This window comes from Melozone crissalis, unplaced genomic scaffold, assembly GCF_028551555.1.
Source record: "Melozone crissalis strain CALT ecotype California unplaced genomic scaffold, PUWL_Pcris_2 ptg000018l_1, whole genome shotgun sequence".
Lineage (NCBI taxonomy): Eukaryota > Metazoa > Chordata > Aves > Passeriformes > Passerellidae > Melozone > Melozone crissalis.
This window is the reverse complement of record NW_026535796.1, coordinates 25,944,441-25,956,727: the sequence shown is the minus strand read 5'-3', so window position 1 is coordinate 25,956,727 and position 12,287 is coordinate 25,944,441. Positions and strand designations below refer to the sequence as shown.

Genomic DNA, 12,287 nt, shown 5'->3' with positions numbered 1-12,287 from the left:
GCATCCTTGAGTTTCCTTAAAATGTTAAATTTAAGTTTTCCTGAAGTGAGCTCGCATAAATGACTAGCCAAGAATGTCCCCCTTGGCCAACTTTGTCTCTGTTCCCTTTTGGAACAGCTCAGACAAAATAACTGAGGTTGGACAAGAGATAGGCCTTGTGAATTTGAGGTTTAATGAACACAAGAAGTACAAAACAGACAATTTTGGCAGATTTCATTGTAACACTTGAAGATGTTTGTTTTTTCTCATATCAAGGCTGCAGAGAGAGTTAGACGTGTTTGGTGAATTTGTCTCGTGCTAGAGTTACACTTTCTATTTATATAATCAATGTTAGGTCAGTTGTTTATAGCAGAATTAATGGCCTTGTTTATATAGTCTTCTGCTTTTATACATGTAATTCTTCTCTCCTTCCATTTTCAGGTTAGGGTTTGGTTTTGGTTTTCTTCATAACATAGAATTGAAACAAAATGTGTTGAACATGTGTGTGTTATTCCAGACTTTATTAGAATTCACTACTTATAAGAAATACAACAATATGTGGATGCACTTATGTAAACTATGGTCAGAGGGGGTTTTTTGTGTTGGTTTTTTTTTTCATTTTCTTTTCTCATCATCATAACTTTCTCTTCTGCCAAGATGTTTCTGGCAGCTTTTAAAAGGTTTGCCATTAAAAATGTTATAGACCAAATGGTTTTTAGAAGCTTTATTGAGGGCACTACTTAAACAAAGGAAGAGTTGGCGCTGAACTCCTTTCAGCAGAACTTTGCACTGGCAAGTGTTGATATCTGGAAGGGAATAAGCAAAGACAACAAAACAGTAGGAATGACGCCTATTTCTGTTTTTAAAAGGAATTAGAAAATCCCTTGTAAAGCAAATTTTTTTGCTCCTGTTCTTGTGTCACCTCAAATGTATATAAAGATATACCAGAGGCAGGACTCCTGCTTCTTCTCCCTCACATTCTTATTTTTCTTTTTCCTTCTGCCTTTTCTTAAAAAAAAAAAAAAAATTATACCATGTATCACATGGTAGGGAACATCCAGACTGTTCAGCACATACTTGAAGCCCTTATTGCCTGAACACAGGACATAACATAGTGGAAAATTACTGGCTTTTAAATTGTTGGTAAGGCTGTGACTGCTCCTGATGAACTGTGAATCTTAGTAGGAATACACAGATATTTATTTGTGGTTTATTTCTCCCATAAAACTACACACTCCTCTAGACTTGATAGTATTTCATAGCAGAAGTAGTATTTTAAAAGAAGAGTGTAATGGATTTGATGGCTGTGTTGATTTTTTTTTTTTCCTTTTCAGAACAAGAATTTACTCTTTGAGAAAATCAATGGTGGTCCAAAAAGAAGAAAGAGGGTAACTATCTGAATATTTCATAGCCCCTATAAAATCTAGAGACCTAATAAAAATTAAAACCATATTGCTGAAATGAAGAGATAGTCTAATGCATTTGTATTATACTTTGTATTATGTGTCAGGAACTCTCTGTGATAAACTGCTATAGCCAGCTAAAGGACTGTGCACTGGGCACAAGCCTTATTTCTCAAAACAGACTCTTGCTTTCAGAAGATACACTCAATTGTAGAACATAATAAAACCTTATATTGTCTGTCTTTTAAAACAGATCCTATTTGCTTAAAACCATTTAAAATTATTTCAAGATCTCTAAAATAATCTCAGAATTTGAAAATTCCCACTAAAAATATTAGTAAATTTAATTACCACTATCTGTGTGGTAATACAGAATATATATTTTCTGGTGAATATATTTTTGGGTGTAAATAACACTAGAGGTGGTTCTTTATCTGATCTACCCCAGATGAAACTCCCATCTCTGTGTCCCACTTGCTTGAAAGACAAAGATGAAAAGGTTCTCACTGTTCTGCTCCTGTTACAAGGAAGGCAACCCACACAGAGAGATTCTGCACAGTCTGCCTCATACTCTCTCTTTTTTGGTAGTGCAGCCTTTCTTTAATTGAAAAAAAACCACTTTCAGTAAGAGTCGACATCTTCAGCTTTGCTGCTGTGTATTATTTTTACAAAAAGAAAAAGTGTAGCTCTCTGCCAGAAAGTAGCTTTTCAAAATATGACAGCACAGTTTATATTGTAAATGAAGTAAATATAGTTTAAAATAACAAGCATAAGCAAAGATGATTTATTTATTTAATAACTCTCAAATTTTAAGTCTCTGCTAGAAAGGGAGAAGATGAGTTGATTTTTTTCCTGATTCAGGCATCACTGGCAGCTGGTACTTCAGCCATAAGTTAATGATCTGCAAAGAAGTCTGTTCCACAATTTTCAGATGAAGACAAAAGTCCTAAATAAGTACAATAAAAATGAAAGATAAAAACTCATGCCATCCTCCTCTAGATCATTATATTGCTTATATATAACCATCTATTAAAGCTGACCTGAGCTTAGTACTTGCTTCATGCTTACATTGGATTTTTGAGTTTGTTAGTTGAAAAGTAAAAACAAGGTAGTCACCTGACTTTAATTTTTAAGTAGAATTTACTCTGGAAATAATACAGCAGAATATTTATTAATAGCTAGAACAGCATGTTAAAGTAGAATTCATGCAACATATACATGAGGGGGAAAAAAAGAAAACAAGAACATTTTCTTTCTGTGAGCTGACTGACACAATTTGATACAAAAGAAGCACTAGCTGGAGACACTGGGCAGCTACATGGCCAGGGGTAGCCCAGAGTTTTGAAGGTGAATTGCTTTACAATTGAAATGCTATGAAATAATCAAGACTGATTTTCCTAGCACCTACATGTCACTTAATGCTAAGTTCATTAGAATTTAATAGAATCAATATAATTTAAATTATTTTAGGGTAATACTGTAATAATTACTAATGATTTCATGAACAATTCAGAATCTCCACTTTATCAGCAGAAGAGTAACCTAGAACTATCAGCAGGAGAGTGTGTTTTTTTAGAAATCAAGAAGTCCCCTGGATTCCCCTCCAGCCTTTTGTGCTCCCTGCCACTGCTCCCTGCCTTTCTGCACAGACACAGTTTTGGGATCTGGCAACAAATGTGTTTTGAATGTCCCCATCTGAGGTTAAAACAAGTCCTGTGTAACAGTGTGTGTAGTAACCCTGCTGTGTCTGTCCAGGGCTGTAGTGAAACAGTCACAGAGGCACCACTGGAGTGTAGAAAACCACATCTTCTGAGCACGTGTGTATTTTCCTGTATTTCTGTGTGCCTCTGCAGGCACACGTGCAAGCGTGCATACACATATCAGTGTCCACCACGTGCTGCTGTGCTCGTCTCCCTGCAGCACTCCCACTGCAAGACAAGGAGGTTTGCACTGACATCTAATGTTAACCAGCAGCTCTCCCCTTTTTTAAATGCCTGTGCTTGCAGTCAGCCCTGTCCAGAAGCGTCAGGACCATTTCTGTGATCACTGAGTAGCCGTGGGCTCAGAGCTGTCTACAAAGGTGCTCGGGAGCTTGCCTTACTTTCAATTCTGCACAGCTGCATGGGATTCAACATATTTTAGTCAAATCAGCCAAAGTATTTTGCATTATATTTTGTGTTTTCTTTTGTTGGTTAAGAAGGATTCAAAATTTTATGTAGTCTCGTTCTCTTCAACTTTATTTCATATTTCAAAAAGTAGCAAGCAAGTACCATGCCAAAAAAAAAAAAAAAAGACCAATTAATCTTCCTAGGAATCTTCAAATAATTCTTAGAAGTTTATGCAATGGTTGAATTTCACTAAATTAACATTAAACAGAACTTCTTTAAACAAACACAAACAAATCATTTACATATGTCTTATTTCTAACAATTTAAAGCATTGGAGTTAGTTTATTTTCAAAGATTTTTCCACATTCATTTCTGGTTCCTAATATTTTTCTGTTTTCACTTGCAGCAGGCAAAACACTCAAACCTAACAGAAGTAAAGCAAAAGTGCTGCTCTGTGCTATGACTAAGTATTAATGATAGCATCCTTAAATCTGGAGAAACCTAAGGGCCTAAATTGAAGATAGACAAACCCCATATGTCTTCCAGAGATTTGACAAGTACTTCAGATAGCTGAAAATAAGTATTTCATGCCCATTATGAATGCTTTTTTTTTTTTTTAATTCTTAAGTTTTGGTGAAAGAAGCACAGAAATGTCTCAAAAAAAGTAATTTCTGTGATACACAGTCAGCCTGACAAGAAGCAGGAGATACTGGAAAATTTTCATTCCTCTGAAGTTTTTATTAGCATCAAAAAGCCTTCATGCTAGAATTTTTGCCTGTATCTGTGTGAAGAAGACAATATACACTTGAATTTTGCTTAGACTGACACTGTAACAAGCCAGAAAGCAGGTGTAAATGATACTTAATACTGAAGCTCCACTGAACTGCTCCTCACTTTGCAAATACAGTAAATACATTTTACTCCATTCTTATAGATAAAATTCAAGCATTTCTATGTTACTCCATCTACGATCTCCAAGCAGTTTTAAGACAGGATCTGTTCATCTTCAGCCTCACATTGTGCTGCTTGCATGGTGCAAAGTGAAGTTCAGCCCTCTCCAGGAATCTTCTTTCCAGCATTCCCTTGTTCTGGCAGTGCTATGAGAGCCATTTTCCATGCCAGAACCTTGTTTGGCTCTGCTTCTTTGCCAGCAGCTTTTTATCTCAGCATCAAGAGAGGAAGCGAGGAGGGGTTTCCTGGAGAGGAGACAGGCTGAACAAGAGGCTTTGGTCAAACTGGAATTGTGGTCTCTAATTTGTATCCCAGCACAATGGCCATCAGGGGCTGGTGATTTGAGCTAAAACTTACCTGTACTTCTCCAACAAGTTCTGTCCTGCCTCAAGAATTAGGGAGTTAGAGCTGCTGGTGCTTCTCTGCTGAGCTGAGGAAAGGAGGAGTGGAGCAAAAAGGCAGTGTTTAATTGAGATTGTTCTATATTCCTGAAAGGCCTCCTTCACTTGTATTCCTTTCAGTGGATTGAATTAAATTATTGTGAAAAAAAAAATAGAAACAAAACATTGGTTGACTTTTAGATCTAATCCCTGGCGAAGCAATTTTTCCCATGTCTGTAAATATATAACAGATAAGAAATACATAAATATGTTCACTAATCCTAGTTACCTTTTATCTGTTTCCCTGTTTCTAATAAATTTAAATAATTTTAAACTTTTTCAGAGTGTGAACCCCTATCTGCAAGGACAGCGACTGGATAATGTTGTAGCAAAGAAGTCTGTTCCACAATTTTCAGATGAAGACGAAAGTCCTAAATAAGTACAATAAAAATGAAAGATAAAAACTCATGCCATCCTCCTCTAGATCATTATATTGCTTATATATAATCATCTATTAAAATCCTTGTGAATGGCAGCATGCTTATTATTTATATAATTGTAGATTAAAAACAGCTGTATTTATAACAGCATGTTCTCCTAGATGATAAAAGTATGGTTCTGCTTTTTGTTAAGTTATGGTAAAAGGATATTTCTGTTGTTTTTATTTTAGTCATGGAGCAGACTTAAAAAATGTTAGTCATTTTTGATAGCTAATGTGAGGTAAATGGTCTTAATGAGAAACTTGTAAATAGGAATATGAAAAAAAATGCCAAGTCTGACTCCAACATTTAATCTTAAATGTTACTATGTTTGACACATGAAAATTATAGTTTTATGTTTTGTTCACAAATATTGTTACTTAGCAAAGACAAAGTATTTATTTTACGCAGGGAATTTTGGCTTTTGGTCCATTTTAATAAACATTTAAGCAATCTACAAGGTTTGCAAAGTGACATTTTCCAAAATACTTCAGAGGCTCATTTGTCTGTTATTGCTGTGCAAATTTAAGAATTAAAGAACTGCTTTTTGACTGTATTCACTGAAATATTTTTCTGTTAGTTTTAATCATTCCATGCCCACAGCTTTGCTGAACACTTGAACATCTTCCCTCCTTATCAATGGAACTGTTATGTGAAAATTAATCTCCCCTGCTGTCCTTTGTCTCAGTAACTGCAGCATTTGTGCATTACAGTGTTGTTAAATTATAAGTAAAGATGGAGACATTTGTCTGTGTTAATAAGGTTGTGTCAACAACCTCTGAATCTAAATCCAGGATGTGAAGGTCATTAAAGTTGATCTTCGGAAAAAATATGCTACTCTAATGCCACTTGTAGCTATCATTGCGCTTGAATTTGTTCTGGGAAGCTTAAATTGCCTTCTTGCCCCTAGGAGATTGAAGAACTTTATATTCCAGAGTTCTCCCTTTCTGAAAGATGAGAACACACCTGACTATTTCAAGCCATGTGAATGGAGCACTGGAATTAGGGAAAATAGCATTAGTTTACAGCTGATATTACAAATAATATGAGGGAAATGGTGAGGAAAAAAAAAAGTAGTTTCCTTTCCCATCCTATAGAAAGATAACAAGGAAATAATGATGACCTCTTAGAAAAAAGAAAAATAAATAAACAAGAAATTAAGGTTCCTAGCTGTATAAAACTAAAGTTAACAGGATGGCTCAAGTATTACTGTTGTTGGCATTTGCTTTTCTTGTCCCACGTCTTAGTTATTTGTAATAAATTATATATGTAGAGAACTGGGCCTTTCGAGCCAAATATGGGTAGATTGCAAAATTTTGGAATGGACTATCATGCCTTTCATCATATTTCCTTTTAAAAAAAGTCTTGAAGAGAAAAATGAATAGTATGTCATAAAGTGGGGTTTATACTCACACAAGACACAAGCATGAGGAATTTCGATGAGTCACAGAGCTCCTTTGGCTTCCAGTGGCTGGAACAGGATGGGAGCAATCTAGCTGTCCCTGTGACAGAACTTGGATTCTCTGCCTCTGGGCCTTACTCTTTTTATCTGCACTCCTGCTCAGTCTTCAACAGGTATTGAAAGCTGCAAATCTACAAAGATTGATCCAAAACCAACAAAGAGTCTATATGTATAATGGCCTAAATCTGACATTAAAACTTACTGATGCCCAGTGGCCCAGAGTGTGTGAAATGGTCATTCCTTCCACCCAACCCTGCTGCCAGCCACTGGTGGAGCTGCAAGGCTTCCAGGCATTTGGAGGCCACACTGCCATTCCTAAGAAATTGGTGTTTCTTCACATCCTTGACTGTTCCATCGATACTTCTGAAGCAATCTGAGTTACATTCTGTCCTTATAGCTCCGGTGAAATCCATTTGAATCACAAAAATGAAACAACCATGATGGCAATTTATTTCATTTCTAAGCTCTTTTTAAGGACAAGTGCATAAAAAAAGGAAATTTGTACAGTAAATAGGGAGCTTGAAAAGGGAAGGGCAAAGAAGCATTGCTTGCTTAATAGTATCAATAATCCCACACGTAATTTTGTGAAGCACTCGAGGTCACTCCAACCCTGTGTGGGAATGTGAAATCCAGCAGTGCAGACTGGCCAGAACAGGGATACCTGGCAGACTGCCTGCATGCCACCAAGAGAAGCTGCCCTCCTGTGTATGACAGACCTGCACAGTGCAGGCAAAGCAAAAAATCACAATTCAGACCTGGTTTTGTCCTTAAACACAAGCAAAGAACAAAGTAAAAATCTTTACACAAAACGACGTGTCTTACAGGAAGTGTCTGCTGGAGCAAGTCAAGTGTGTGGTGGTGAGCAGCTGTCTGCTGAGTTCATCAGGCAGCTTGAGTGCATCACCAGGAAGAGTCAGAAGTACTATTGTGAAATTTTAATAAAATATAGCTATTGCACCACGATAATGAATTTCATTACTCTAATTTCAGCTTTATGGCAGAGCTGTCTTTTGGTACTGGGACTGGCTAGTCCCACACTGATTAAAAAAAAAAAAAAAAAAAAAGACAAGCAAAAATCCTTGTCCCTCCTACTGTTCCAATTAGAGTCCAAACATCTATATGTAGTTTTTTAAACAGAATAATTACAGTGCTGGTCTTTCAGAATCAATGAACAAAGATACCAACTATCCCGCCTCACTCAGAGTTTACCAAACGAATATTTACAAGAATGTAAATAGCTGCACAGGTGTAATTGCCCTTTTACCTTTATGATGCATGTGAATTAAGGAGCATGTATATTGATACTGTTGTTTAGAATTTTCATCAAATTAAAGCCTTTTAGAATATTTTAAAATTTGCAAGTGTGTTAATTACCTCTAATGCATTAAAGACACGAAGTGCTAGAAGGAAGCTATACAAAATAAAATGTATTGCCCTGAAACATTGATTTTGTCTGGTAAAGAAATATTCATTACTCTAGTTTAAAAAAAGCACTGTGTAACTGATACGAATATTTGATTTGTGACACAACACTTACTCTGGGGGTGCATGTGCATACACACACACAATACACTTTTCAAAACAATACAGTCTGATAATAAACTCATTAGTAAAGAATATAATGATGTTAACCCACAGAAGAAAGTAATATAAATAGGCTTAGTGAATTGTTAAGGAGGGGAAATAATGATATATCTCTAATTACTGGCACATTTTCATTCACCAAATGCACTAAAACCATGCTGCTATCTCTGCAGCAGCTCAGGGCAATCCAAAGAAGCTGGGTGCTGCTTCTCTGATGTCAGAGTTCTGAGAGTCACTTCCAGGACTGCATTTAAAGCTGGCCTGAAGCTTATTTTATCAAAATGTGATGAAGCCCATCTTATCTCTTAAACTGAGGAAGGGCACAGGCAGAAAGGTGACTGCCAAGTCCTTTAGGTTTTTGGCTTTGTTGTCAACAGAGTAACACTCAAGCCCCTTTGTTTCCAAATGTCTGTAGTTGGGGAAGCAGACAGCAGCTTTTTAACGATGAAGAGGAGACTTGCCTTCAAATCAGGCTCTAAACAGTAGCTCTGTGGAAGTGTTGAAAAGGCTTTGTTTTCATTTTCATGGTGTACAAAAAATTAATTTTTGAACATTTAAATTTTCTGGAAAAAGCCCATAACAACATTAACCCAAAACAAACTTGGAATCTTCTGGCCTGTTTGCTGGTAAACTCACTAAACCAGTTCTCACCTCAGCTTGTAATGTGACACAATTTTTATGCAATTACTTTTTTTTTTTTTAATGTAAATAGATCTGTATTTTAATGTAAATGCCTGGATCTGTAGGACAGAGACCTTAAAGACAACTCTTCAATTTTCTGAAGTTACACACCCAGATTTATGGAAAGAGAAGGGCAAGGTAGAAAGATTCAGAGGATGCTACCACAATCCCATGAAAATTTAAGATGCCCAAGGAAAGGACAGTTCCACATGATCCACAAAGGAGATGAGTATGTTCACTGTTTTATTAGCCAAGCGTCACTATCTGTAGGATTTAAGGCACCTCTCCATCTAAGCCAGAAGCTATCAAGGCTATCAGGGAGAGGATATTATCTCCAATTTTGAGACACCTGAATCCAACATTTCAGGTTAACGGAACTGACAATTAGATTGAATTATATTTCTGCTATGCTTGATATAAATAGGATGTCAATGTGATATGCCCTAAAGAGAAAACAGCAACAACAAGAACCCAACAGAAAATGTTGACTCCACTGCCATATGAATACATATGCATACACTTAAAAATTCATTTTTGTTTAAAGGCATGCAATTACCTTCAATACTCTTTAAAAATAATCATATTCAGGAATTATCTCAAAGAAGAAGTGTACTTTTAAAATAAAGAAGTTATTGTGTCCCTTAAAATGTCTGTCAGTTTGTCATGCCTAGGGTCAATGGCAGATTCCAACCATGAGCAAAGAACAAGTTCCCTTGAAGGGCTCAGCCACTGATGGTGATCTGCTTACATGCAAACTAAATAAAGGCTGAAAACAATTGTAGGCAAAGGATATGGAATTGCCATCATGAAGATCCCCATCACTCACCAATGCAGCTGACTACTATAAGACTGGGAACTAAGCCAAGATTTTCAAATACAAGAAAATGAAAAGTCTTTTTCCAAGTACTCTCATGGTCTAGGTCCACCATGCTCAAGCATTTTGCTGTTAGGTGAAGAATGGCATTGAGCTCCAGTTTACCATCCTAGTTTACCATGAGAAGGAAACATGTAGTTTCAGTTGTCATGCTTGCTTTATTTATGATGATGGCTGCTTTGCTGAGATTACATGAGTCCTGATGGTTGGGAGAGCTGCTAACCATGTGTTCAACACATGGGAGCATAACAAACATTAAATACGAGTGTCATGGCAGTAGCATTATCAAATGGAACTTAAAGAGCTTTAAAAAAATCCCATTTTATTAATGAGGTCTGTATTTGTATGTGGGGCAGAGGTAGACATGGTAGGAATTGAGAAAAGTTTCAGACTTTAAAGATTAGGTAGACCTGAATCACCTCTTTTTCATTTTCCTCTGTAGTGCCTGTTACCAAAACACACAGAATGCAGCTCCTAATGCAATGCATGGTTGTCTTTTACATTTAATTACTGTTTTTTCATCCTACTCTGTTCTCCAAGAAAAACAGTGGTGTGAGTCAGTGGCTGAATTTCTTGGTAAACTGAGTGAGGCAAAGGAGGAAGCCCAGAAAAAAAGTAATGTGCTTCTTGTTACTAGTCTCAAACTCTCCCTCATTCCCTAACCAGTGTCATTCAGCTAGAGACCATTAAATGCATAAACACTGACTTCTTTTACTCCAGATCTTTGTTCTGAGCCTAACCACCATATGACAGTGTTACTTTCCTGGGAAGCACTGAAGATCTCCATTACAGATGACAGTGATTTTTGGGTCTGGGCATTTTGGTAGATCATAAAAGGTGCATATGGCTTTGATGCTGAATTCAGACATCTTTCAACTAATTCGTTATTCTGAGAAACACAAAAAAAAACCCCAAGCCCTAGCAGTTATTTCAGTGCAATATCTATATTCTAATGCCCCAAAGTTCTCTAAAAGTGCCTGAAATTATGTGATTCTGATTCCTCAACTCAACAGAGAACACCTTTCTACATTGGAAATATAAAATACCACAATGTGGCATTTTATATTTCTAAATGGACAAAACAGTCTCATAAAAGAGCAGGTTAGTCCATCCAGAGAAGCACTCATAATTCATCATTGGCTATATTTTCTCTTTCTTAACGGTGCAAACAGTGACTAAGAGAATTGCAAAACTTTGATTCCAATGAGTAGTGCAATGGCTGTAAGATTTATGGACTTGAAAGCTGTGTTAAGGCACTTGAAGAAACCTATTTTTAATGCTGCATAAACCATTGATCAATTTTTTTTTTTTTTAAAGAATTTAAGTAAATTCTTTAAAAGTCAATGTTCTAATAGACAAGCATGGCTGTTGTAGTTCATGCACAGACCCTGGCTATTGGCTGAATTCCCCAACCCCACGACTGAGCTGACACAGGACTCTGCATGCCTGGGTAATGTATGTGTAAAAGTAAAAAAGAAAAGTACGTCCTGCTTCTGACTCTTTATAGCTTCATCCTGCTAATCCCACAGTGTCTCCAGCTTTGCTGCAGCCTTTCTGGTGGCTACTGCTCTGAAGTGGTGTCTTGGAAGGCTCCTTTTCAGGTAGTGACTTGAGTACGAAGTTATCCAGCAGGCAAGCAATATGTGCCATAACGATACACATTTCTTTCAATTAAAAATACATTAATTAGTAGCTGAGACTATTTTCTAATTTCTAACCACACTGACTATTTTCTGCTGTGTTTTTACATTCTCAGCAGCAACCTTTAAGCCTTTAAAAGAACAAGAACTATCCACAAAGTTGAAGATAAGGCCCTCATAAACCTATCCTAAAATATCAGCTGCTTGTAAAAAACACTTTGTGTCTATCCTGTTGTGCATCTGGAGGTTCTTGATCGGGAGGTTTACAAAACTGAGAATAATTTCCAATTAAAAGAAGGGTGAACAGTTGCAAAGAAGTGCTGGCTGCAGTTAAGGCCTAAGCACCCACAGTTGGACTTGTGTCCAATGCAAACAGCAAAGCCCAAGCACATGCTCCTCAATCCCTGCCTCTCTTTCCTGATTCCTCGGGCAGCTAAAGCCTATGCACAGCTATGCTTTCCTGAAATCATGGACCTCAGGTGCCTGAGCTCCTACTTCTATACATGCCTAGGACTGTTTGAGACTCAGTGAACCTGCACAGCTCTACACCTATCTCAGTCCTAAACCCAGTCTGAATCCACAGACTTGGCAATTCTTCCCCTATATTCCCTGAGGGAGCAAGCCTGGCAACTGCTCATCTCACACATGCCTACAGGACCAGGCATTGCATGAAATACCACAGCAGACATAGACGGTTTAATTAAAAAAACTGAAAAGTGTCTGTAAGAGTTATGGCAAAAGAATCA

At 37.0% G+C, this 12,287-nt stretch overlaps 1 protein-coding gene and 1 long non-coding RNA gene across 6 annotated transcripts in view; one reads left to right on the top strand and one right to left on the bottom strand.

Annotated features, from left to right (window-relative positions):
- Positions 1–6,120, top strand: part of LOC128936215 (neuroendocrine protein 7B2-like) — a 39,742-nt gene extending 33,622 nt beyond the window's left edge. For all 5 annotated transcript variants that reach the window (XM_054274973.1, XM_054274972.1, XM_054274969.1 and 2 more), the window contains 2 exons: positions 1,314–1,367; positions 5,165–6,120. In XM_054274973.1, coding sequence (XP_054130948.1) covers positions 1,314–1,367; positions 5,165–5,260 — 150 coding nt within the window. In that variant the 3' untranslated portion in view covers positions 5,261–6,120. The remainder of the gene's footprint in view (positions 1–1,313; positions 1,368–5,164) is intronic.
- On the bottom strand, positions 4,252–6,800 carry LOC128936217 (uncharacterized). Its single transcript, XR_008482984.1, has 3 exons — positions 6,714–6,800; positions 4,799–4,871; positions 4,252–4,702 (listed from the first exon to the last, which is right to left on the bottom strand). It is a non-coding gene; the product is annotated as an uncharacterized LOC128936217 (long non-coding RNA).
- Between the last annotated feature and the right edge of the window lie 5,487 nt (positions 6,801–12,287).